The sequence below is a fragment of the Numida meleagris genome, chromosome 1 (assembly GCF_002078875.1).
Source record: "Numida meleagris isolate 19003 breed g44 Domestic line chromosome 1, NumMel1.0, whole genome shotgun sequence".
NCBI classification, from domain to species: Eukaryota; Metazoa; Chordata; class Aves; order Galliformes; family Numididae; genus Numida; species Numida meleagris.
In genome coordinates this window covers 22,129,197-22,157,115 of record NC_034409.1, presented here as the reverse complement: position 1 = coordinate 22,157,115, position 27,919 = coordinate 22,129,197, and the positions used below count along the sequence as shown (strand labels likewise).

Sequence of the window (27,919 nt, the reverse complement as noted above, 5' to 3'; positions counted from 1 at the left end):
CCAAGTTTTTGTGGTCAGGCAGACATAACCAGTGAGCTTTGTCACAAATGGCATTTTCTAAAATGATGAAATCTGTCTCTACAAAAGCCTGGAAAAAAACATTCTGAACAGTTTGATGAAAACGCTAGGTTTCAAAATGGAAATATCCATATTAAATTTGTAAGTGCATAGTTTGTATACCCATGAACCCAGAACTGGAACCTCCTTGAGCATCATGCAAAATTTAAACAACTTCTGAGCTTGGCAGAGGGATGCAGGTTAAGTGTTAGCTCCGTATTTCTGTGGAAAACAAGCCTTTCTTCAGTGCTGTGAGAAAAGGGAAGGTGTGAGATGTTACTTTCACAGCACAGGCAAAAGACAATTCCCTGTGACGCTGAGTATCCTGTCACCGACAACTACGCAGATCAACCAACCAAGCATCTCCTGTTGAGGCAAGGAAGCATGCGAAGAGAGCAGACAGAGGAGAACCCTAACAAAGATGTGGTAAGCCTTGGAACTTAAAATCCAGCCCCATACAAAGGAAAAGGAACAGACTTTCACAGGAAGAGTGGAAGTACTAAGGTTGTGGGAACTGTCACCGTGAGAGATGGACCTACAGCACGGAAGCTGTGAAGAGATAAGCCCACCAGCTCTCATACATACGTGCTGCACATCTGCCCTCGGATGGTGCCGGGCAGATAACCCGCAGCCGGCGGCATCTCGATAGGCCCCATGGGACGCCCCTGCGCAGAAGCCACCGCCTGTCACCCTCGCAGCTATCCCCACCCGCACCTTCACCCCCCCCCCGGGGCCCACCCCAGCCCCGCCGCCATCTCGCGGCGCAGCCCTGCCCCCGCTGCGGGCGGGCCCCGTCACACCACGCTGCTGACGCCTCCCCGACCGCCAGCCCGGCTGCTGCCACCGCCTCCTCCCCGCCGAGCCCCCCTGGGCCCCGGCCAAACCCCTCCCCCGTCTGCAGCAAGTGGCAGCGGGAGAAGGGCGGCGGCGCTGCCATCACGTGAGGCCCCGCCGAGCGCTCCGTGCCTGCGCCGCTTCGTCCGCCGCCGACGCCGGCCCCTCCCGTCCCGCCGCGACCCCGCGGCCTCGCCCCTCGCCGCCATGCCCAGCAGCGAGGCGGTGCCGCTGGGGCTGGGCGCCTGCCACAGGTCGGGGGCGCTGGCCGGGATGCTGGCGCTCGTGGCGCGGGTGCTGGAGTGGCTGCGCTCGTTGTTCTGGAAGGAGGAGATGGAGCTCACGCTGGTGGGGCTGCAGTATTCGGGGAAGACCACGCTGCTCACCGTGCTGGCGGTACGCTCCCCGCCGCCGCCGGGCAGGGGCCGGGGCAAGGGCAGGGGCTGGGGCGGGCGGGCGCTGCGGGGGGCGGCGGGGAGCGGCAGCGCCCTGAGGGCCGCAGTTGGCGGAGGTCTGGCCGCACTGCTGGGCTCGGCCCCGGCCCCTTCGCTCCGCTTTCCGCAGCAACAAGTGCGGGCTTCGCCTCCGCGGCGGGGTCGTCTGCTGGCATGAGATCCCCGCAGTTGTGTGCGGCGGAGAGGGACGGGTGGGGCCGTCGGGGGCCGAGTGCCTTCTGCAGCCTCGAGCGTTTACGCCGGGCTCGGATGGGGGTGGCATTTTACACGGGAGAGGAGGAAGATGCCTCGTGTGTCGTGACCGCACAGCGTGACCATTGCAAATCAGATCGCCAGTCTCTTGCTCGTCAGTGAGAGCTGACTGTTCACATCAGTATATTCCAAAGTAATTAGTAATACACTGTGCTTTCTCCAGGGCCTTAACTTTCCCTTGACTGGTTTCTCCCCTTCCATCAGCTGCATCACATCCACAGTTCCCTGATGGCCAGCCCTTCCCTAGCATTCAAGTCCAGTACACCATTCCCTTCCCTCTGTAATGATGGGATGGCCTTGCTGCCTTGTTCAGCTCCTGCAGTGACATCTGCTGTGACGTTTTCCATTCTGTCTTCATGCTGAAGTACTCTCTCATCTTTGGCTGTTGTGCTGCCTACCCTTCTGGTACACCCTCCTATCCACCCTAAAGCTTTTCATCAGAAGATGCAAAGAAATGCACGTTACATAGGGTTCGTGCTGATCATGAAGCTTGTCAACGGTGCCGTTTTCTCTGAGGTCATCAGCTCGTTGCTGTATCACAGCTTCACCTGCCACGAGGTGGGAGCATCCAAATGTTGGACAAAAGCAGGCTGGAAGGAGTAGGCCTGCAGTCAGAGATATGGAGACATTGATGAACACGAGCGTAGGGCATTTGTTATTTCCTTCATGTGCATTAAGGGGAATAAAGGGAGATGGTGAATTAGCGTGAGTGAAGAAGTTGAGAGAAGGTTAAAAAGGAATGGGATGGGGAAAGTGCAGCTAACAATGATGGTGTGCTTTGAGGTACATCTGTCAAAAAACAAAAAATACTTGAAACATTTTAGTTTTTACTCAGGTGGTCATGATAACCTCTGTACTCTCATTATCCACTGGAAGCATGCTCCAAGCAGTGGGCTTTGCTTGAAGAAGATATAATAGATTGTATTGTTTCTCGAATTGATTTCGTAAAGGGAGCGGGGGAGAACACAGCATTTCAAAGACCTCAGAGCTCTAACAGTAGTGTGCAGTGTTAGACTTTATGCTTGTAAATGCCCACTCGTTCATACTATGTCTGTGGAATGACATCATACATGTGTGTCTTTCTCATGCTAACCCAGCTGTGATAACACTCCCTGTTTCTGCAGGTCTGATTTTGTCAGCATCTCTCTCAAGAGTATTGTGCAAGGCACCCATGTTTCCTGCTTTGAGAAATGTCACAGATTACAGATTTTTGTAGTTCTTGGATTTTTTAATAATCTGGAGTTCCTATGCCCTGATAAACACCAAAGAAGGGTGGTTGAAGAATTTGGGAATAAATGATTTAGGATAAGGCGGTAGATGATAGGAGGATGGCAGACAGATTGCTGATGGTGTGTGTGTATATGTGGTTAGCATGCGAGAAGGGAAAAATAACCATTACAAAATATTGAGTACTTGAACTCATTGCAAACTTCAGTGAATCATAAAAACAAATGATAGGAAATAATTATTTTTCCCACTGTGCAGTAGTATTCAGAGTTCCTCTTATGCTGCCATCCAATAAACATGCTTTAGAATGGTCTCCTCTGTGATAGAGCCATATTTAGTTGTCTGTTACCAGTGGAAACTGTGGGTAAGTTCACTGCCTCTTACTGTGGATGCACACTGATGTTTTGAAGTGAATCTGGTCCGTCGTTTTTCATTGAGTAAGGTGTAATGACTGCATTCATTGTCAATTCAATATTCATTAGCATTTAGAAAGGACATTACAATCTTAGCATTCGTTATTTTCAATTGTGTTAGGATGCAATCTCTTTTACTGAGGTATAACAATGAAATTGTACATCTTGAATGTTCAGGAAAATAGTTCATTTGTCATGTAAAACTTTGTTTGCAAGCAAAACCAAACTTTTTACTTTGTGGTGTGTATGACAGTTGAAACAGAGCACAGTAATCAGTGTTTCTGCACTAATATGGGGAAAAGATTAGAAATACTGATTTCCTTTTCTCGTTGTGTGGGAAGCTGAAGAACTGTGAACATAATACATAGTTTGTAGCTGGATCCACTTAACCGTAACTGAGAATTTTTAGATTAAAAGCATTAAGGGAGACATTAATACATTGCGTTCTCTCCTCCAAACTAGATTGTTTTCTGTTTTTATCTTCCAGTTCAGTGTATTGAGTGTGGTATATGTTTTGCGATCAAAATGGAATCCTGCCTTTTTACACATTTGCTTAAACAATAACTTGCTGAGTTGGGTATCTGTATTTTCCATGCTTTCCAGTTCCTAAATAGTGATACTACATCCCCAGGGCTTATGTGCTAGGAGCTGTGTATATGTCCACAAAGTTTGTCATCCATAGATGTATGTACTATATATTTTAGGAAATAAGGCCAGAGCCCACTGCAGCAGGTTGGTAGTGATTGACTTTGTCTCACTGTGTCCAATTAAGAACTTTTGTCACTGCTGGACGTGTGGATCTGTAGGAGACTGCTGGTACATTTGTCTTCAGTGCTGCTGCTGACAAGTCACTGAAGCAAGGAAAGTGAAGAAAAAGAGACTTCCAGCGACAGAAAATGAGAATGATGTGTAGTACAGAATTTAGGACTGAAGTTCCCATAGGTAAGGTTGAACAAGTAATTGATGGAATTTGGTGCTTGCCTAAGGGATCAAATTCCAAACCCTCAAATCGTTGAGAGGAGCAGATAGCTGACAAAGGCTACACAGGTTTTTAATCCCAAATTAAAAATAATCTTCGTTTATGAGCACAGTCCGGAGGTATAGTGTGTTCTCAATCTGCCTTGAGTGAGGAAAGAAGTTGCAGAAAGCGTACAGTGACCAGCAGTAGCACTAGGAATAGCTGGTGGCAGCATGGGGCTCGGGGACATGATTTAGTGGTGGGTTGTTAGAGTAGTATGGTTAGGTTGTGGTTGGACTTGATGATCTTGAAGGTCCTTTCCAACCTGAGTGATTCTATGATTCTGTGATTCTATGTGCTGCTGCTGTTCTGTACCTTGCAGTTCTTGTCCCCCACCTCTCAACTGGGAGGGACCTGCTGGAGAGTGTTTGCTTGCCTCATTTGTATACCCACATTCTGAAAAAATAAAGGTTACAAAGGATGATGTGGTGAATGAAAGGAATGTGAGAAGATAGAAGCGCAGTGGCAATTCCAGAAAGTACCATGCTCCTTCTCTATGGGTGACTGGAAAACCAGGACTACTGTGTGCATTGCAGACAGGGCCTGGACCTCTGGGTAGAAGAGTTGTTAAGTAACCTGGGTCATATCTTAATACACCAGTTGTGTTGAGGTACAATCCCTTATAAATGATACATTTTGAACAGGAAGAATGAGTGAGTTTCACCTTTCTCATTGAAAGCTATCTTCTGCAGTGGGTAAATTTTTGTAAGGTTTCGTTGTCATACTGACAAGTATTTGTCTTCCAGAAGAAGACAAATAAAGATATACTTGTCTTTACTGGGGGTTGGAGATAGGCGTTCAACATTTTGTTGTGGCTTATGGTATGCTGAGTTAGTTCTTTGAAGTTTTCAGTCTCAGTGACATTCTTTTAGGTTCCATAGCAGAACTTCACTGCTTCACCAATTCAAAAGCTCAGAGTACTCATTAAATGAGTACTCCTTCACCATTTGTTACATCTGATGTTAAACCTGTGGCAATAGTAGTGAAAATGATGGGGAAAAATTCTTGTATAGAGAATTTTATCATATTTTGACAATCCTGCTTTCTGATTTGCTCAAGAATCAGATGAGGAATTATCTGAAGTCTCGTGGTTTCTGGGATGATCTTTGTCACTGCGGAGGATAAAAGATCATTTAAAGGGACTGAAATAACAGTCTTCCTTGGTGTGACAATGCATTAATTGAAGTGCTGGCCAGTGCTCTCTTGTGGAAAATTAATGTGGTGTTTTACTGTGTTCTAAAATAAAAAATTTATTTTGCAAATGAGAAACTCATCTGCTTTGTATCAATTATTTTATAATATGTATAATTTTTTTTGTATTCCAGTCAGGGCAGTTCACAGAAGATATGATTCCTACAGTAGGCTTCAATATGAGAAAAATAACAAAAGGAAACGTTACCATAAAGGTAGGTGTGCATATTTGCATTAATGTAGAGGGGATAATTAAAAGACGGAGTGATAAGAATTTGTAATGAAACTGTATAGAAAGTTATTTTTTCAGGTGATAAAGGATCACCTATTTGTTTTTGTAGTTCAGAAATACTTTTAAGAGCATATAGTCATATATTTCTGTGTTACAGTAATCTATATTATTTCATGATATCCATGCCAGATGGAAGCTGGCACTCCATTGGATTAGAAAGATCATAAAATTCAGGGATACGTAGGGAGCCAACTTCACAATGTGGAGGTGCCTCTTTCTTTTACTCTCTCCTCCTTTCTCGCAAATCTAGAGGTAATCTGGAGCAACTTTCCTGTTAACTTTTGAATATCAGTGGTGCATGCGTTTTAGCTCACATTGTGTTAGCTATCAAGAAATAGAACATTTAATCTAAGTCAGTTGTCACTGCACTGTCTCCTAGTGCTTCTTACGCCTCCAGGTATGGCGAGATACAGATGCTACCAGTTTGGTTCTGATTCATAGCATAGGCATCAAAATACAGATAAATCACTAGCATTAAGGCAGTCTCTCTTGTTTGATTACAAAGGGAGCCAGGTTGATTAGTCTACAAATTCATAACTTTTATCTAAAATTAGGTGTAGAGAATGTAGGTTTTTGCCCTTACCTTGACTTTTCCCTTCCTTTCCTTCATTTTCTCTCATTTTTAAAGGTTCTCTGCAGTTCTGAAGGTGTTCTTTTCCCTTTGGATTGGTATGATTCTTGTACCCAGGAAGGGTTTTCTAAAATCACCTGTAATGTGAAAATAAGCAGTTGTAAACTATCTACCCGCTCACTTTAAACAATGAACAAGTAAAGGGTAATAAAAGGGGTAACTGACTTCTGTTGCTTGGGAGATGTTAAAGCTGAAGTAAAATACTCATCCAAAACCTAAAATGACCGTAGGGATGTAGATACTGTGACTGTCTGTCCATTTCTGGTCTTACTCTCTTGGTATACTTTTTCAAAATCTCGTATGACTATAGGACGTTTCAGCTGAACATTTAAATTGGGTACTTACTTCTATGCTATACGCGTGTGACATAATCACTATATTCCACCTCAACCACCTATATATTATAATGCCAAGTTAAACCAATCATTTGAAATCTGTTGAAAATGATCTAATGTCACAGTTATTTACTTGCAGCACTCCAGCTTGCTTTCCAGTACGCCCTCTTGAGATTCACATCAGTTTTGGATGAATACTATTCATAATTTGATCTGATTTTAAGTCCCCAGGACATTTTGGCAGAAAACCAAAAATAAATGATGGTGAATATCTTAAAACTAGGTCACAGTAAAGGCTGTAAAGGCTTAAAAGTAATATGGAGTAAAATGTAAAATAGGATAAAATGTAAAATGGAGAAGAATCATTATTGCTGTGGTGACCTATGTTTTATGTCTTTGTACATAATCAGTATGATACATGAGTACAGCCTGCTTTGAGGGAGAATCTGATCGTACTCTTATCACAGAGTAGGTAGAGCAGGAAAGCAATGTAGAATCATTGAAGTATTTTTAATTCTGGCATTTCCTGGAAGATATATGATTGATAGAAGCCTAAACTTTTTTTTTAAGTAGAGATGGTGGTTGTGTATTTACAGATTTAAGAAAACCAATCTGTTGTGTGATGAGCACTGCAAAAGTCAGTGTTGGGGTGGCCAAGCCCTTTGAAGTATGTCATCACAGGACACAAAAATATGTGATGGCAGGAAGCAATGTCCAATTTAATAAAATAAATATGAATTATTATACCTTTATCATATTTTTATTAAAAAATATTGTAGCACATAAAGCAGGAACTACATGAGAGTAATTTTCTGAAATTTTGAAAGAAAACTTTAAAGAATTTTTGTCTCAAAGAATTTACGTAAGTAAGAAATCACGTATGAGTTGAGAGCTCTAGAAATTCGACTGTGCAGTGGCTCTTGGTTTTATGGTTTATTCCTAAAGATCAGATTTCTCATTATTTTTCATGGAGTTCAGTATTACTAATGCGTCTAGCAAGCCCTCATATTTATGTGCTGCTGCTTAGTATGAGGTAAATATGTAGAAACTAAGGGCATCATGGTGATGAAATCCAGTTGAACTTCAGACAGAAGTAGTGCATAAGATGCACATTTTGCTGAATAACGATTATGCAGCTTTTTCTTGTAAATGAAGGCTGTTATTTCATGATGCTTTCTGCTTCAATTCATATGAATGCTCTGTTTCATCCATGATGAGGTTTAACTTCTGTTCTTGGATATTCTTGTCTTGTAGTCACAGTATACAGAAGATCATCCAAACTATACCTCATATCAGCTAGTTCATATCTGTAGTGAGCACTGCTTGTGGCAGTGCTTGCTCTACAAGTAAGGTAGGGCTGGTAAGGGGAAATTTCAATGTATAGAAACATCTTTGATTGGAATAGGGCAGTATTCATGATATGTAAGAAGTTACACTGATAGGCAGACCGCTGTTTCCTCTGTTTCCTTGTTACAGAGTTTCATACAATCATAGAATGTCTTGCATTGGAAGGGACATGCAAGGATCATGGAGTCCAACTCCTGACTCCACACAGAAACATCCAAAAATAAAACCATATTTCTGAGAGCATTGTCTAAATGCTCGTTGAGTTCTGGCTGCTTGGTGCTGTGACCACTGCCCTGGGCAGCCTGTTCAGTGCCCGACCACCCTCTGATGAAGAACTTTTTCCTAACATCCAACCCGCCCCTCCCCTGACACAGCTCCATGCCGTTCCCTCGGGCCCTGTCGCTGTCACAGAGAGCAGAGCTCAGCGCTGCCGCTCCACTCCCTGTGAGGAGCTGCAGCCGCCATGAGGCCTCCCCTCAGCTCCTCTGCTCTGGGCTTGACAAACAAAGGGGCCTCAGCTGCTCCTCATACATCTTGCCCTGTAGACCCTTCACTATCTTTGTAACCCTCCTTTGGATGCTCTCTCATAGTTTCCTTGTTATATTGTGGTTTCCATAACTGCACCCAGTGGTGGAGATGAGACTACACAGAGCAGAGCAGGACAACCCTTCCCCTCGCCCGGCTGGCGGTGCTGGGCTTGGTGCCCCCCAGGGTGCAGCTGGCTGTTTTGTCTGTCAGGGCACAACTAGCTGTCAACCAGCATTCCAAGATCTCTTTCCATGGGGCTGTTCTCCAGACTCGTCCCCTAGTCTGTATATATATCCAGGGTTGCCCTGTCAGCTGGTTTCACTTGGTCCACTAGGTGGGTAACATCATATAGGGAGATCATATAGGTCCTGTTAAACAGGACTTAGCCCTCGTGTTGGCTGTGATCAGTGACTGCACTGTCTTTCAGGCATTTTACAGTAACTCCCAGAATAATTTCCCTTCCAAATCTTACCAGTCATTATCTTCTCTTAGACATGCTCCCTCCTTTCACTGCTTTGTTTCTGTATGACTCATCCCATTGTGCATACTCACAAAGGTCAGTCCGTAAACTCCTCATTCCTCAAAGTAACTGCTCCTGTGAATTCAAGAGAAAGCAGCAAATGTCCAGGAGTCTTGAGTGCCTCTGTTAATTAAATGTCTCCCAATAGCCATCTACTATTGCTGAGCAGAGATTTGAGCTCCAATGTAGAAAGAACATACTTAAATGTAATAGTAGCTCAATGCATTCGTGCTTATCTTCTCTCCAAGAAAAAAAAAAAAAACCTTTTAATCAAAGTCAGAGCTTCTATATAGTTTTCGTTTCGGCTCCAAATTCTTTCCAAACTGTATTTCTTGTACATGGTTGCCACTGTGATATGGGAAAGCAGGGTACAGACATGCATTGTGTGGGCAATCTGGGTAGACTGACTTAGTTGTGGAGCTCCATGTTTAGAGCATAGAATGTGGAGAGGAATAAAGCAGTTTTTCAGTTGCTGAGAAAAGTTACATTTTCCTTCCTCTTTCCACCCTAATAGCTGTAATCTCTTAAGTACAGTTAACAGACTATGACTAGAGCCAGAATTGTGTGTTCAGTATGCACACATAGACTGTGAATTTGTACAATTGTGACAATATTTTTTTAAAATAAATGTTTAATGGTATATTGTTAGAAATTATGAGCTTTTAATGCTTTTAAACTTTTCTAATCCTTGTGATTAATTCGTAATTTGTATTAGCTATAGAAAAGAATTTCTGGAGAAGTCAGTGGCTGTCAATATCAAAAGTCTGACTGATGTGCTAATTGTATAGATTTTCTCCTCCAAGATTCTACTTACTATACACAAATGAACATGCGCTAGTTATGATAGCAAATCAAGATAATGTATTTACAACAAGAACATCAGAGGTACTCCCATACAAGTGCAGGTGCATCCTAAGGCATTCTTAGTCTTTTAACCATCAGTAGCCAGTGTGTACTGGTCTAGACCAGTGACAAAATTGTGATTAATACTGTGGTATGAAGCAGCAAATGCAGACACACAAGTAAAAGCTGTTCTAGTTTCAGTAGTCAAACTGTCTTTAAGTTTTCACTTATTCAAACAGGTAATTTTTTCTTACTGTTCTTTCAGGCATGCAGGAATTTTGTCTTCCTGCATAAGCTTTCCCTTTGTTTTCAGAAGAGTAAGTACATTTATAGTGAAGCAGTACCTTTCACTTGAGCTTTAGGTTTGCTTCTGAATTTATCCAGGAAAGGATTCTCTGTTTTAATTACTCCTGAACATCCATTTTATATTCTTCTCATCACATCTGCCTTGTCACACCACTTACCAAAGAAGTCCACAAATGTCACAGTCAATAAAAAGTTCCAGTATTAAGCCATAATAACGTATAACAGGTTTTCAGTAGGATAAACAATCCAAGAGTATGAATTGCCTTTTAGTTCTGTTGTTTTCTTTTTTATTCACAACAAGCAATAAGGCCATGATTTGGTGTTTATACATAGAAAATATAAGGACAGTTGGAGTGCTATACTGGTGCTACTACAGAATTGTCAGACATAAGAAAATGAGAAAGTTGTTGACAAAATATTTTACAAATAAACTGTCTCCAAAATGAAGTATTTTTTGAGCCAGGATAATTGAAGTAGGTGAAAAAAATGACTAATTATTTGTACTGGAATTGATGCGGCAAGATCAGCATCATGCAAGCTTGAGATGTGAGTTTCTGTGCAACTGTGCCTGATTCCAAAAGTCATACTGTATGAAAGGTTTTACAACACAGTTGGTAGGAATAAAAGGATAATACTAAAATCATTAAAAATTCACTAGATTTGAAAACAGTATTTAGTTTGGAAACCAATACGCACAGGAAAATAATTTATCCCAGCAAGTTATAATGGTCTCTCTGTGACAACAGTGTGTAGGGAAAATAAGAGGATATGGCTCTTCTGTTTAAAAGCTTACTTTCTTAAAAGCCTGTCAAGAAGTACTTACAAGTCACTATTCCTGTATTTAGATAAATTGTTAAAATTTTACTAATTGCTAGATAAAATTTGTAAAATTATTTTACTATGGGAAGAATGACATCATTTGTTGATAAGTTTATGACTGGAGAATACTGAGGGGGATGTGTCAGCAACAAAGTAGATCATTTTTCTCAAGCACCAAAAGACTGTGATATACAACCATCAGCTACTATGAAAATTCTTGGATAAAACATTATTTTGACAAACTTGTGAAGTCCTTGAAACATGGCAGGAGCAACATTCACAGTAAGGAGATAGGTTGGACGCAAGAACCTTTCTTAAAGGTCTCGGTACAGTGCATAGAAGAAGAAATTAAACCTCAACCTCACAAGAGTGAGGCTGAGTAACTATTTGGGTCAAAAAGGCATCAAGGGAGAAAAAGGCATTCCAGAAGGCAAAGACTGATCACTTTAGGAAGAGGAAGTTACACCACCAAAAAGTGGATGGTAATGATCTTTAATGTGTTTTTGCCGTATTTTCATTTAAGCCACTAAGAAGGAAATACTGTGCTCGTGCAGCATCGTTGTCTGATTTCTTGACTGCAGTTCACTCTCTAGATTCCATACAGTGGCAGAAGACAAAAAAAAGCTAAGGATCCTGCAGTCTACTTTGTTCCTATTTTGAGTCTTTTCCAGAAACCAGCAGAATTAGTCTCATATTTAATCAGTCATCTTAGAGTGTGAAAGTATGGTGACTGACATACTTGTGTACATGAGTACTTATTTGAACCACACTGAGTGAAAAACACCAATTTATGTTGGCTCAAAGAATAGAGAGATGCCAATTTCATGTGGTCTGTAATGTGGCTCACGTGGTTGAGAGTGATCAAAATTGTAAAGCTCTCAGCTCTTACCATGTACTGCCAAACTTAGTGTGGCAAAGTATTTCATAAAACCTCTCACCTATTATTTCCTAAACAAAATGGGAGGAAAAGAGGAAATGTTTGAACAGACACCACTTAGAATCCAAGCAGGAAGCTTTATGGATTTTAAGGCTGAGGTCAAAGTATTAAATTACAGGATTCCAGTATCAAAATGCGTAAGGTATGCAACTTATGGATCTGTTAAGGCTTTTCTGATGAAGTCCATAATGAAACTGATGGCTTTTTTTTTTCCCTGATAAAAACTGTGTGATTTAAATAATTTTAGGTTTTAATTCCAGACAAGGTTTGTCATTTGCTGAGTGATTTGATTTTGTGGTATTGCTCTGTTTTTGGTTCAGCACTTTATTGATACTTCTGCTCTAGTGAGGTTTTCTGTTCAATAAGCTAGAGAATGGATAAAATGTTTAACATACCGCATTTTGAGAGACTAAGAAGACACATATTGCTAACTGTTATCTTAAATGTTTGTGAAACTCAAACTAGTCAACCTTCGATTCTCGCAAATCTTAGAATGAGTTTTAGAGTGAGAAATAAAAAAGAAATATTGTAACGCAAGAAATGCATACAAACAAAAGCAACTTGCATTTCTTTGCCCTTTCATTGTGCTTTAAACTTACTGTCTTAAAATGCATCCACCAGCTGGTTTCTGCACTCCACCGGGTAGTGGAGCCTGGAGAGAACTCGAGCTGAGGAGGTCGGACTGCAGTCACCCCAGTTGCCACCGCTAGAGGCCAGCCTCCTTCCATGGCAGCTGCAGCCTGGGCAAGTGCCTGAGGGCAAAGCCAGGCACCTTGCTGCTTGCTGTTTGCTCTGATGTGATGGAGGAGAAGGATCCCAGCTCTGTGTGTTCCTCCCTTGTTTCCTTCATTGCTGTGTTCCTTCCTCCTCTAAGTAGCTGTTTTCAAGTTTCCTCAGAGATACATAATCCTCCTGCTTTTTAATGTTTCATGCTATTATTCAACAACAGTTAAAAGCAGCTGCTATTACACCATCTCACATATCGTGCTGTAATACAAACCTGTGAGTGTACTGCCAGTACAGCTCCAGCAGATTCTCTGCAAGTACTGGCTATTCCATATGGTTTGGGTCCATTTGAAAAGGCCGTACCATCTCTGGGCTGATGCCAAGTCAGTCAGGATCACACCACATCAGGAAGTCCAGTCACTAGTGAGTAACTAGGGGGTGTTTAACATCTTCATTAATGTCTCATGGGACAGAGGGCAGCCTGTGCAAGTTTGCCGATGCTGCCAAACTGGGCAGAGTGGTGGATGCACCATGTGGTTGTCCCATCATTTAGAGAGACCTCAGAAGGCTAGGGAAACAGGCCAACAGGAACCTCGTACACTTTGACAGGGGTAAGTCCCAAGTCTGCACCTGGGAAGGAACAACCCCAGGCACCAGGACGTGCTGGGGACCAGCCAACCGGAAAGGCAGCTTTGTGGAAAAGGACATGGGGGTCCTGTACACATCAAATTGAACATGAGTCAGCAGTGTGTCTTTTCCACAAAGAAGGACAGTGGTACGTGGGCTACATGAGAAATACTGCCAGCAGGTTGAGGGAGCTTCACTGGTTGGGCAAACACATAGGACCAGAAAACAGTGTCCTCAAGATAGATGGTGTTGAACATCTCACTAGTCATTCAGAGCAACTGTTAGGACTCCTAAAAACGGGGACTAACAGTTGATCTCAGGGAACTGTCTCAGTTGTCTAAACCAGCCTTGAGCTCTGAGGTGAGCCAGGCGTTTACCCAGATATCTCTAAATAACCGTTACTTAAGTAACATAAAGGGGCTTCTACGCTATACCCTATTTTATACTACGCCTTTTCACTCTCAGTGTTAAAAAGCTTTTTCGTAGCATGTAGAATGATCTGCTGTCATCATAGATTGAGCTGCTTTGTTCTTCTGTTCTGTGTCTGGCAGCCGTAAAGAACGCTGCCCATTTTTCCGTTCTTGGGAAACATTATAATGATCTACCTGGTCATTACCTATTTTGTGTTGGTGCATTTGGTTCCTTCTGTCTGAATGTGGCATGTTGAACTTGTGTGTCTTAAATCTCAGCTGCTGTATTTCAAACCATCTCTCAAATTGGTCCAGGTAATTTAGAATTCTGAACTTATTTTATCCACTCCCAGGTTGAAGTTTTCTGTAACTTACATAAACATATGTTCTACTCCAACATACTGTTGGGATGCCTGGGGACCATAAATGCTGCCTCTGATTAGTTCTCTCCTCAGCAGCTTTGTCTCATTGATGCATGCTGAGAATCTGTCATAATTGCTCAGATTCCAGAGGTAAGAGAGCAAGGGGGGCAGACAGTGGGAGTTCAATGGAGTTAAAGCTGGCATGGGAGAATGTCCTATTGTCTAGTCTGCCAATATTAGAGTAAGTTTTTCAACTGTATTCTCTGTCATGCATCTCAATAGTTTTTGCTGCTGAGCATGTACTCATTTTGCAATCATGGTTATATGTTCCTCAAGAACAAGTAAAATTAGTAATTACTACAATAGTTATCGATCGGCTGTTAGGAGCTGTAGCAGTGTCCTTGTCTCTGGGCTCCTCACTGTCAATCTTCCAAATGCAGGTTCTGCTCATAGCTTATGGCTTCTGTATGTTTACCTTCACCAGAATCTCTTGTATTTTGATGTCTGGAGTCTGGTTTGTGATCATGTGGGGTCTGTTTGTGATCACCCTGCATGAAGGCTTTCTGCTTGGGGCAGGACACAGTTTTTAGGCCAGGATGGATTGACTTTCTGTATTTAGGAATGTGTGACATCTTGATTAAGGGGGCTGCAGTCTTATCTCTAAACCTGAGCTCCTTGGTGCCCTCCTGCCTTAGAACACAGTGCAGATGTAAGCAGCACTAAATTCAGAAGATGGTTGCTGAGAACAGATTTTGCTTCCATGTCCTGTTTAAAATGCATCAGACACTGTGTCTTCTGCCTCTTCAGCCATTTTCTGCTGCAAATCTGTTTCTAGTTCTCCATGAAAGTGCAGTGCTGTGATTAAATTAATTATGGGCAGTGTGAACTGTGCATACGGTACTTCTTTTTTTCTGCCTGGCATGACTAAAATAAATTACCTAATTGCAAAAATGTTTAAAAGTTGGGCTTTATCACCAGGGAGGAGTGACAGCAGGGTTCTTTGAAGGACCAGGGCTGATTTCAGAGAACAGAGTGTTCTGGGAAGTATTGCCTGCAGAAACTGTAGCCATGTGCCTTTTTTTTTTCCAGCTCTAAGGCAACTGTTAAGATGTTTGCAAAATACAAGGTAATAGATAGGTACTAACTACAATTAATGGAACTGTAAGTGTATTCTCACTTCTGTAATGAACTACATGATTAGTATATTACAAGAAAGGCTCTATTGTTGTGCATCCACAAGGCAGTTTATTAAAAGATGTACTTGATTTAGTTCTTTTTATTCATCCCATTTATTAGACAGGAAAGGAGAATGTTACTGAGTGAAGATTCCTCTGTAGAATAGGTGACTATTCAGGTTTTGTCTCCCCTAACCTTGGCTAGGTGAAAGGGAGGAAGCCAACCTGAGCCATTTGCGTAAATGCAGTGGAAGGCAGTGGGTGCTTTGCAAGGATGGTTCACCTGATAGGTGAGGTGGGTAAGACAAATGACATCTTTTTCTGCTTTACGTGCCCTCAGGGAGCTTCAGATACCATGGACAGATGGTAGTAGTTTGGATTAGATGCCTACATTTTAGGTGTACTGCAGGAAATAAATCCCCTGCTTTCCAGTTACTCCTTGTCCTTTCACAGTGAGTTGGCTGTGATTGCTGTCAATGTGCTTGCTGTATATGTGTGAGCTCTTTAAATCCTGTGTCAGTATACCTGGATTTGTCTATGTACCACATGTTGTTCAGTGTTGCTGATGCTACCTTATTCTGCCCAAATATTTTTCTGTATTTAGATGTGTATTGTGTAGGTTAGGTTTTATGGCTGATAGTTTCTGACTACATCCAATCAGAAATATATACTTCTAAATTCAAGTGTGAATAGTGTCAGATTCAGCTTGCAAATTAGTAGGTTCAATGCCATCAACTCTATATCTGCATGAGGATTAAGGTCCTTTAATACTGAAAAAAGCTCTAGTCAGTACTGGCAAGCCTAGAGTGAAATACTGTCATCCTAAAGAAAACATTGCTTCTGGTCAGCTGAATAGCTGAACAGCTGTCAGCCTACAGTGAGGTCTTAGGTACTTTGCCCATGCATTGACACGAAGGCAGAAATGTGTCATTGTACACATCTCTGTCTGCAGGATAAATCCCACCCAGTGTGTCAGGAAAAAAAAAAAGCTGTGAAAAACTGACAGTTAGAAAATACTACTTATCCTTTCCTGCATCTTTCTCAGTAACTGTCAAATCTTCCCACAATATAATTAAAAGAAGCACAACTAGAGTGTTAATGAGCCTCCCCATAACTGAAAAGCTTTTGAAAACCTTTGAACGTATTCCATAACTGCATTTTTTCTCAACTGTCGTGATACACCTCTGTGCAAAAGGAAAATATTTGTTCCTTAAACATAGTTGATATCTGCAGTCTTAGTAAGGAGCCTTAGAGCCATATGAACAAGAGACGTACCCGAAGAGATTCCTGTTTTAAAATGGGCTGACTGAACAGGTAATTACAAGGACTGTGGTAAATGGTGATTCTGAAGTACAGTGATTAATCTTGTTTACAAATTAAAACATTTCTTTATGAGAGCATAGACTTGCAAGCGTGGTAGGAATTACTGTTCTACAGGTGTAGACAGGAACAAATAAAGTCGTGATGTATAAAATGTTACAGGAATAGGGTATATACCTATGAGATTTAACCTAAAGAACAACTTAAGATGTTAATCTCCTCTGAGACAATGGCACTGGATATCAAAGAAGCTTTCTATCTGTTTTGGTCATTCTGTAGGCATTTTGTGCTTCTTAACATCAGCTGATCTCTGGATAAAGCTACCTATTATACGTTGTGAAAACTTTATTCCTGGGGGATCAGTAAAAACCGCGGGAGAAATTGAAGTCCAGTCTCTTCTTAAAATCAGGAAGACAAAATGAACTTTTCTTTTTACAGCTAACTTGATATTCTGTTGTTAGGGTGTAGTCTCCCACCTCTCCCAAGATGTTTCACCTGTGTATTACATACTGGGATACGAAAATAAGTAACGTACAAAGCGTGCAGAGCTCATGCATGAAAACATCTGTAATACCAGCACATTCCTTTTTTCCTTCCTGAATGTAAGGATGCCCCTTACAGTTCTGTCTGTTTGGTCATTTACAGAGAAAACGGTTTAGGGCAGAGATTCAGTATAGTAAAGACTATTAGAAAGTTAGTCCTAGCAATGTTTGAATTTCATAAATACGGAGATAATTTTTTACTTCATCAGTTAAATTTCTTTCTCTAATTAAGATAATTATAACTTTTATCATAGAAATTTGGTTTGCAAGTGCCATTAAAAACACCTCTCTCATGTCCTTCATGTTGCACTTTAATGAATAGCTGTAAGCCTTGTGAGGGAAACTAACTGGAAATGACTTATCTTTCTGTTGTTTCAAGGTGACTCTTTCTCCTAATGAGAATAACACTTGTTCTGCAGTGCAATTTAATACATTATACATACAGTATATCATCAAACAAGGACAAAACCAGTATTTCATTACCTTGTATTTGTTTTGTGATTAGTCCAGGCCACATTGTCTTCTAGATTTTTCTGGCTACTGGGAATAATGGCTATCAGTCTCCAGAAATCTAATCTTATTACTGGCCTTCCTTGTCCTTTTGCCCCTTCTTTCTTCTCTGATCTACCAAGAAAGTAATTCAGTTTCTTTCTCCAGACATGCAAATGTCACCAGATGGCTACAGTTAGTTTCAAGGTCCTGAAGAGTTATTAGAATAATTAGTGTTGATGAGAGGTTTGTCATCTAACTATATAATATTGAACAGGGTACTTATCTCTTTCAAGCTTTAAAAGGTTTATTTTATTAAGACTTCTGAAACAGCACCTCAGATGTCAGTGCAGATCATAATTGATAGCCAGTTCATGTTCACCCAACTCTCTTTAATGTGTAAAATTCTTAATCTTATAAGAGGGATCAAAGACAGTGTGCATTTATGTGATATACTAATGTTATGCCAAGAGGAGTGGTAAGATAATCAGTCACGGAATGCGATCTATGGATTGTGGAATGAAAAATAAAGTCCACATTAATTGAAAAAGTCCTTATTTCAAGGGTATATTGTCTGTTGAGTGCAAGTCTTTATATTGTCACAGCAGCTTTAATGTGTTTGGATTTAGAAAGCATAATTATGAAAGCAAGTCCTAAGGAAATTTGGAAGGCATAAACTTTTGCTTCTGTGCATATTATTTGCAAATTCAATTCGGGCAGTAATTGATGTGCCTCCTAGTTTTGATGTATGGAACATGTAAGTTTGATAGCTAAATCAGATGAAATAAGGGTAATTCTCTTAGTCCTTGGTATAGGAGCAAATCCACTCCTTTTATTTTTCAGTATTCATCAATATTTTAATAGGTGTGTTGCATTTAATACAACTGCCTTTAGATGTAGCTGCAGCAGCTGCATCACTATGTAGTCCTTGCATCCGCAGTTTAGATCCTTTCCCTGCTATTTTGATCTTGGAAATAGTTCTGAATAGTTCTGTTTATTTTCATCTACCAAAAATACTAATTTTTTTGCAAGCAAAGTAGAAGTAATTCCTGTACAGAAAATTGATGTGCTATCCCTTTAACGATAAAGAATTCACTGTGATTGTCCGATGTTAAGAGTGGGCATAAGCATTTGCAGGGTTGGAGCTTTATAAAATCCCAAGCAGAAATTATGTTTCCTTTTCTTAAGATTCACTTATTAATCACTTCAGGCCTACCTTACACTGCTGTTTCTTTTCTGCTTCTAATGAGCTAATTCCTGTGCCTTTTAATTAACAATTAATGAATAAGTGGGAGAGCTGTGGAGGTCTTGGAGTTCCCTATAGTACATAGTCCTTTACAAGTCCCTGGACTTGCTCTACTCTCTGACCAACTCTTTATTAGTATCCTTCTTTACCCCACTGAAGGCTTGACGCATTCTTATCTCAGGTCTCCCTAGCCCTATAAAAAATGCAACTCCATAAATGTTTTCATTCAAATAAGCTATTTTTTGTGGGTTGTAGACCATGTGTTTGAACAATTCACTTTGGTATCTGAGTTAGACTTTTTTTTTTGCAATTAGTGGAAAAGGGCAGAAGTGTCCAGGTAGACATTGGGAACTGTTACGGTCACAGGACTGACTGACTTGTTGACTAGAAGGAGCTGAGAATATAATTTTCTTGAGGACAGTCTAGGAGCTACGTTCAGGCAGTGTAAAAGTAACCTGCATGTTGCATGGAAGAGTTCTTTTGTTATGCTCTTTTCTGTTAGTGCTGCACAGTTCAAAAAAAGTTTTGGGCTTGGTGTGTTTTTATTTTTTCCAGGTATGGGACATTGGAGGGCAGCCAAGGTTTCGAAGCATGTGGGAGCGTTATTGCAGAGGAGTCAATGCAGTTGTGTAAGTTTTCTTGTGTACACTTGTATAAAATTAATCTTAAAATACATGCTATTAATATGGATATGCTTGCACACTATCTCCATCGCTTACCAATTTCCTAATTATGCTGCTTTTCTCTTATGGTGAGATGTTTAACTGAACTGGTGATAACGTGAAAACAAGAAGGAAGCATAAAATATGCAGCAGCCTTCCTTTTGGAAGCTGGCTACTATAGCAGCATAAAGCAGAATTCAAGAAAAGAATACTTGGATTGTAATAGTGAGTTACTTGACTTACCGCATTAGAATGACTTGTCTTGACTTCACTGGCATCTGGATGAAAGATACTACATTATGCAGCTGGCAGAAAATTATTTCATATGCTTGCAATATTCTTGTTGATTCTTAGTATTTGATATAGGTACAGATAGAAGTGTATTTAATAGAGTCCATTCTCTCCATCCATTTGTCCATTACTCTTTACTACTTTGCTGATGTTATATTTTTGGATTAAAAAAATACTGCCACTAGAAACAGATGCTTCTAGAAAAGTCTATGATAGGATGCTTAGATCTGTCAAACTATTCAGAGACAGGACCCAACACAATACAAGTAATGTATTTTATACATCCTATGTTCCAGGTATATAAGAAGTTGTACGTTCCACTTTTGTGTCTTCCCCTATTAATAAATGCAGGGTTTATACAAATCAGGGGTGGTTTAATGCTGTTGTCAGTGTGAACATGTTTGTCACATCTCCGAAGTTTAAATGCAGCTTTCTGTAAGTAGAAGACAATACCATAAGTAACTATTTTCCCACTGCAGTTACATGGTGGATGCAGCAGACTTGGAAAAAGTAGAAGCTTCAAAGAATGAGCTGCACAGTTTGATAGATAAACCACAATTGCATGGAATTCCAGTACGTATTTTGATTTTTATTTTATTTCTTACCTGACTGTAGATGGTGTAGTCTTAAATCCATATGAATGGGTTCTCCTGGACTCTTGAAAATAGTAGCTTAAATCTGATGCAGCCTTGATACAACATTGTAATATTTTTTTCACAGGACTTATCATCTTATCAGTGCTGCAGTGTGTTTGTACATTTCTAGTCTAAAGGTCAGAAGAGATTTGGAAGAAATTCATTTTCACATGTGGCATTATCAGCTAATAATTATTTCCAGTCAGTCCCCTTGTCGGCTGGGTTTAAACCACTGACCTAGATATGTTTTTGGCAGTATCTTAAGACGTGTGAGATTTGTCTTTCTGAAGGCTGTCAGATGCTAACATAGTCACCCCTTTCCCCAGAGATTGTGGAGGAACTCGACTTTTTCTGTTTTCACTTCTTTTTCCTGACTATTTGGATTTTTAAAATAAAAATGTTAGAAAAAAATGCAAAAATATAATGGTTCTCAAGTATGAGGTGTCAAATAATAATCCTGCTGAAATTGTCCTGAGGAATTATGGAGTTGGAGATTAATCTTCAACGGTGAGGTTGAACCCCATGACAGGGGTTGGAACTACATAGTCTTTAAGGTCCCTTCCAACCCAAGACATTCCATGATTCTTTGATTCAGTGAATAAGTGAATAACGTAGTCTGTCATTTGAGACCTGATATGAATCAATCTAGCGTTGATCTTAATGCTGACATCACCAAACGAGTTATGTTTGACTGTAAGAAAGAAACTGATAATGCAGATCAGGGAGAGCTTACTGACAGCTTAATGGCTCTTGCTTCCACCCTGTTTGTAAGCAAGTATGTGGATGCTCAGCCCCACTTCAAATGCTTGAAGTCATCTGTGGAGGAGTGAGTGGACAGAAAGTCAACACGGAGTCCACATCAAATCACCGAGAGAATAAAATAAGGCAAATGTATTTATCTGAGATTTTTTTCAAGTGATTCTTAATCTTTATTATAAAATTTGCTGTTATTCAGTTTTTATGTGTTACTTACATATTGAACAAATCCTTTGGAAATCTACAGTCAGACCAGTCATGGTGGGTGATGTCTTTTTGTTGTACTGTCTGCACATCCTGTTTTAATTTTCAGTGTCCCTTGTTTGACAGAATAGGTCTCTATCAGAAATACCTAATTAAATTCTTTTGCTTTTATTTGTTATGATACCACATTTCATTTGCCCAGCTTGACCAGCACAGTCATTTTTGAAGTGCAGTAATGTTTATTTCGTAGGTAGTAACTAGTGTTAAACTTTTTCCAGTTTATTTTAATTAGGCTTTGGCATTATAAGTTGTAAGATAACTTTATTAATCTGAGAGTGTAAGTAATGGGTTTTTATGTGTTCCAGTTGCCTGGGAAGTAATGGGACAATGCTTACTTTGGCTGGGAATTGAAACACATCTGTAAAACAATAAAGAAACCGTAATTAAAAAAAACCTTTGTTGCTTACTTTATCTTAGGATGTACTCAAATCACTCATCTGACTTTAAATATACTTGATGCTTTAAGTGTATTGTGTAGGAAATTTTAAGTCTGAGCATCTATTTAGTAAATTTTCTGCATTTCTCGGACTTCATTTGTAATGGTTGCTGTTTTGGAGTCAGTCATTTAACTGGGGTAAGGGTGAGCTGTGGTTTGGTTGCCTGACTAGTATACCTACGTTAAGAACTGGGGAAGAACTAGAGAATATGAAGTGGTCTTGAGGACTCAACATTTACTACGGGGGTCGTACTTTTGATCTGGTCCTGTAGATTCAATGTCCACTGGTGGCTTGTGTGCACTGCTGCATATTCTCTTCCAAGTTTATGTTTCACACTAAAGGAATCCATGTAGGGAACTTCTGATAGTGATGCACCCACGGGTGATTGGGCACATTCAGTTTTCAGAGGATACGTACCTGACTGGGAACGGTGTTTCCAAGTTGCTCACGCAGACATTGGTCAATATGAATGTGTCAGTTATTGCATGCTGCATATACATATTAGGCTACAAGATCCAAAATATTGGCAATAATAGGTGGCAAAATATAGAAATAAACTGTTATATCCCATGGATTAACATAAATATGAATTATTTCTTTCAGGTGTTAGTCCTTGGAAATAAAAGAGACCTCCCAGGTGCACTGGATGAAAAGCAGTTAATTGAGAAATTGTAAGTAGCTGGCCTGTATAAAAAGTTGAATCTCTATGAGGTAAGATAGATATATATGAGAAAGTCCTTGGTAGTCTGTGGCAGTAGCGAGCTGTAAGAGATTCCATTTTATATTCTCAGATGTTCCACTTCAAGAGCTGCTAGCAGTTAAAATAGCAATCTAGGCTAATAACTGACTGCAGGATATTTGAACCTCTCTTGATTATTATTTCAGTTGTATGAAGTTGTTTCAGATAATCTTGTTTTCCCATTGCTGAAGGTAGAACCGCTAGAGATAGTAATAGGAACACTTCTGAAAGTACTTTGTAGTGGCAGTTCAGTGCTCAAAGGGCATTACAACAGAATCTTTTCAAACTGTTGTCTATAAATGTGACCAATTTGGATATTTTTTGACATGTATCTTAAGCATATATTCATGTATAACTGAAACGGACTTAAATTGTTGCATTGCAGGGATAATTTTAAATGAAGTACACACTTTTGTAAAAATGGATGGTATAGCAATAATTTTGGAGAATACGTTTTTGTATCTCAGATCACCTAATTTTAATCAGGAAGTGAAGCAAAGCTTTCAGTATACAAGGATGGTCCAAAGGCAAAGCAATGGCGAATTAGAAAACAGAATCACATAATGTTTGGAAGGAACCTCTGGAGATCATCTAGTTCAGGTCTTCTGCACAAGCCAGGCCCCTGACAGCCTGTTACCCAGGATCGTTTCCAGATAGGCTTTGAATATCTCCAAGAAGGAAGAGTGCACAACCTTTCTGGGCAACCGTTTCCAGTGCTTGGTTACTCTTAGAATAAAACAGAGTTTCCCGATGTCTGACAGAATCTCTTGTGCTTCTGTTTGTGCCTGTTGCCTCTTGTCCTGTCACTGGGCCCCACTGAAAAGAACTTGGCTTCATATTATTTACAGCCTCCCTTCAGTTATTTGTACACATTGATAAGATTCCCTGCCTTCCCTGAGGCTTATGTTCCTCAGGCTGAACAGCCTTGACTTTCTCAGCTGTTCCTTATAGGAGAGGAGCTCCAGTCCCTTAATAATTTTCTTGTCTGTTTGTTGGAGGTTCTCCAGTGGCTCCATGTCTCTCTCCTATTTGGGACCCCAGAACCAAACACAGTGCTCCAGATTTGGCTTCATCAGTGCTTAGTAGAGGGAAATGGTCACCTCCCTTGACCTACTGATAACACTATTCCTAATGCAGCCACAGGGCCATTGGCTTTCTTTGCGTAAGGGTACATTGCTGATTCCTGTTCAGCTTGAACTCCCTGGTGCTTTTGTGCAGAACTTTAGACTCTTATTTTCTCAGTGCTTCTACTTGCCATCTGCTCCATGAGTATCATCTGTTTCCTGCATGTTTCTTTCACTTGTGTGAGGATAAACAAATGAAAAAAACAGGAAAGTGTTCAGAAATGCTGTGGAGGAATAGGGAAATTCCCATAATGAAACTGAAGTAAATTAAGAAGCAGCGTCTTCCTAACTGTAGAGGCATCCTTTCAGTAAGAATTGGATCCAATATCTTTGTATATGATATAGTAAGCTTCCTGAAGAATAATGCTGAATACTGTTGCTTGATTGCAAGAGTTAATAGAGCTAAAAGTTTTGAACAAGTAAAAGTTGAACACTAAACCAAGTGCTGTTATTCAGCACAGAGCGTTACTGTCAGCTCATGGATTTCTGCTTTTTTATTATTCACTATTACATTGACTTAATGAGAAATGTGAATGTTTGAAATGACTTTATAACCTTAATGTCTTTATAATTAAAAAATAATAATTTAATATGCTATAGCTTATTTTAAAAATGTAATATGTGAGAATAGAATTTAACCCTCTGAATAAAAGGCAGGAAATTTCTGTTGCCAGTTTTTGTGACGTTAAAATATTTTTTGTTCTGTAGAAACCTTTCAGCTATTCAAGACAGAGAAATCTGTTGCTATTCTATTTCCTGTAAAGAGAAGGATAACATCGGTAAGCTTCTTTTTCTTATAGCCTCATCACTGTATACTTTGGATCAGATGTTTAGAAACATTAGTGAGATTTGAATATTTAGCTCCCATATATGCTTGAAAATCTCAAATTACTTTGAAAGACTTCGTTGCAAATATCGCTTTCAGTGGTGTACCTTTTAATATATAATCATATGTAATTTAAAAATCATTTGTAGGGTGATTGAGTTCCTAAGAAGTTAGAAATAAATTTGGCAAGGGCCTTGGAAAAGCAGATTTAAGTACAAAATGAACTGAACCCCTCACAAAGACTGTGTTACTTTTGAAAGAAATAGTAACTGGATGTGAAGGCCTTCCAATTATTAGGTGGTATGTAATAAATTTTAACAAGTGTTTCTCTGCATGTGTGGTCTTACTTTTAAAGCAGGCCTTAGATGCACATGACTATGGTGGTGTTCCTCAAATAGAGTGACTAGTGCTTTTGTCCTACTGAAGGCATGCTGAATTTATCCTAAAGTCTGTGGGGACCTATAAAAGCCACATGAAGTTGTCTCATTTAACCTTTGCTTTTTGCCTTTCTCTTTGTTCCTTTCTTCACTTTCCTGTTCCTGCCCTCTGTCATGTTTTCCCTATCCCCTCACTATCCTGTGGAGACAGTCGAGCTCACTTCGCCACTGCAGTGAGCGGGAGGGAAGGTAGGCCAGGCTGGCACTGGCAGCCATTGAGTGGCGTGGCCCATGCCACCCATCTTCCCTGCGCAATACTGAGAGAGGTGGTGCTTGCTGGGAGACGTACGTCCTGGCAGATATTTTTAGCTGCTTCTTGAGGAAGATAGGCTTGCTGGAAGCGCTGGTCAGCTCTGCAGGACTCAGCTGAGTGAGAGACAGTGGGAGTGAAAATGGGAGGGCAGCCAGCTTCTCTCAGCAGCAGGGGAAGTTTTCACTTTAGGCAGGGAGAACCAGTTAGCGGAGGTAGTGAGGTGACTATGCTACCATACCTGATCTTCAGAGAGTTAGGGAGATTTCGGCTAAGTGCAGGGGTGTATTAGGCAGTGTCAGGCAGATCACTTATATATTCCCTTGGACGTGGTGCATAGGCTTTGGGCGCACTGGTTTGAAGGGGACCAGGCCTGGTTTTGCTGCAGCTTGGGTTGTAACCATTATTTCTGAGTAAGGGGAATACACAGAATGTATTGTTAAACTTGGGAAGTATAGACTGAAGAATATCTGCAGAAGCGAAGGGCAGACTGAATTGGAGGCAGGCCTAAATTAGCACTGAAATGAAGAAAGTAAAATACAGGGTAGGCAAGAGATTAAAGACTGAGAGCGTAGTACACCAGAAACTGGATAGCTCCAGAAATTACATGGCTTCCAGTTAAGTAAGCTGTTTGTTCAAAACTCAGAAAACATTCCCCAGTTCACCTATGTACCATCTTCGCCTTCAGGTTTTATAAATGCAGTATGTGATCCTCATCAAATCATCAGGGCTGCAGTGGAGGATCTCAAAGTGACATTGTAACTGTAAACTGTAAATGGCTGTGAGGAAAAAAGGATGCAAAAAATTATGCTAAAATTTGCAAATGGGAAACTGATGAAAGAATGATCACTAATGTAGAACAATATAAGATCATTTACTTCTGGAAGTCCTGAGAGTAGAGATAGGGAAAACAAACAAGTCCTGTCTGAGAATCAGTCAAGTATCTTCCAGTGTAATATTGTGTCTAGGAAAGCTGATCTGGTTTCTTGAGTATTTGCATAGAGAAATAAAAAGAAATGGACTGGATGATGTGTATCACATGCATTTGGAACTGTGTGAGCATTACTCAAACACAGTGTTCTTTCCTGTGCCATTTTTTGAGGAAGACCTGGGAAACTGAAAGAGGTTGAGCAATAACCTGGGGAGATCTAAGGACCAGGAGATATCATTTATGATGGAAAAACTGTAATGAAAATGTATTTAGCTTATTAATGTGATGAAACTACTATGCTGTTGAGGAGAAGAGTGGGAGCTGTCCTCTTGCTCTGCATTTTGGTTGATGTCAGTGCAGTTGAACGAGAGAGTCATTTTTCAGTGCAAACTGTAAGCTAACTAACGAGCCTCATCAGGGAGTGCCTGTGTGAGGCTGTCAGTTTCTGTGTCCTGAGAGACTGAGGAAGATTAGTACATAGTTATTAGCTTTGGATGCTCTGGGATGCTTTTGTCTGCACTCTCAGTGCGTAAGCTGGTCTGCTAGGATATTCTTGGAGTGCTGTCCTGAATTTAGCACAGATAGGGCAACAGATTTAAGTCTGAGGGCTACAGTTGTTCTGCCTCCTGGCATCCTTCCTACCACCCCAACAGATGTTACTGCCTCGAGGCAAAAACAACTGATCTGCTCATGAATCAGTTTGTAAGTTAGTAAGCCCAGTTAGTATCAGGAGGGGGACCAATTTCAGCTGTCAAATTTTACTCTGGTGTTCCATGTCTTTCAGAGACCTTGGACTCCTAGAAGCTACTTAAATGGCTTCTTAATGTCTTGTCAGATGCCTGCCCTTTTCTTTTGGTCATGTATTTCTGCCTTTGTTCTCATATTGCATTTCATTCCAGTTTGGATTTTACAGTACATTCTATGGTCAGTTTAAATCTTTACCTTTCCAACAGTTCTTTATCTGTAACTTAGAGATTTTGATGCCTGTCATCATATTTTAGGAATATAAAAATGCACATAATTTAAAAACAAATGAAAAACAGCAGAAGAACAACCCTGGAGTCTTGAGTACTCAATTTCTAATTATGAAATTTAATTTAATTTTTAATTATGTGAATGAAGGCCTGTGGTTACTGAGTTTTCTTTATTTGCTTTTTTTTTAAAAAATTGTATTAACCTGCTTATGCTGTGTTGTCCCTCTAAGCTCTGCAGACAGGCTGTTGAGATTTTCATTTTGTTTTATCTATCCTGGCAGACATAACATTGCAGTGGCTTATTCAGCACTCCAAATCAAGACACTGTTGAAGAAAACTTGACGAAGATAACTCTTCTTTCCCAATCACTTTGACTCCTATCAGCTATATACAACTGAAAAGATAAAAGAATGCAGCTGCATACTACCAGGACTCACTTTGGTCATATTTGTTAATGGAAATAAAACTAAACTATTGCTTGTCTCTGCATTTTGGTTCAGTTTTTTTTTTTTTAAATCCAGATATTTGCCTAGATGAAATTCCTGAACGCCTTAATACAAGATGGAAAGAAATTACTGCTTTTGGGGACTGAATTGTTTGAGTTTATGCATGTGAATTGTCAAATAGTGTTTTTTGTTTGGTTGCTTTTTTTTCTAATTTTAAACTGAATAAACTGCACAGTGGAAACAGA

At 40.3% G+C, this 27,919-nt stretch overlaps 1 protein-coding gene across 3 annotated transcripts; it reads left to right on the top strand.

The window, feature by feature from the left end:
- LOC110392544 (ADP-ribosylation factor-like protein 8B) lies at positions 66–27,919 on the top strand. 3 transcript variants are annotated; one of them, XM_021384783.1, is made up of 7 exons: positions 136–1,287; positions 5,582–5,662; positions 19,458–19,531; positions 20,335–20,428; positions 22,551–22,618; positions 24,519–24,589; positions 27,510–27,919. In XM_021384783.1, exons 1-7 carry the CDS (start codon positions 712–714, stop codon positions 27,557–27,559), a joined length of 1,014 nt encoding a protein of 337 aa, XP_021240458.1. In that variant the 5' UTR covers positions 136–711; the 3' UTR covers positions 27,560–27,919. The 3 variants fall into 3 exon arrangements, with proteins under 3 accessions (XP_021240459.1, XP_021240460.1, XP_021240458.1); XM_021384784.1 differs by lacking the exon at positions 5,582–5,662 and having other exon boundaries at positions 66–1,287; XM_021384785.1 differs by lacking the exon at positions 24,519–24,589 and having other exon boundaries at positions 100–1,287.

Excerpts from the sequence above, each read along its gene's own strand:
- LOC110392544 (XM_021384783.1), top strand. The coding sequence starts at position 712 with ATGGGACGCCCCTGCGCAGAAGCCACCGCCTGTCACCCTCGCAGCTAT. Across the intron at positions 5,663-19,457 it reads AAGGAAACGTTACCATAAAG|GTATGGGACATTGGAGGGCA; the intron begins GTAGGTGTGCAT and ends TATTTTTTCCAG. Across the intron at positions 19,532-20,334 it reads AGAGGAGTCAATGCAGTTGT|TTACATGGTGGATGCAGCAG; the intron begins GTAAGTTTTCTT and ends TTCCCACTGCAG.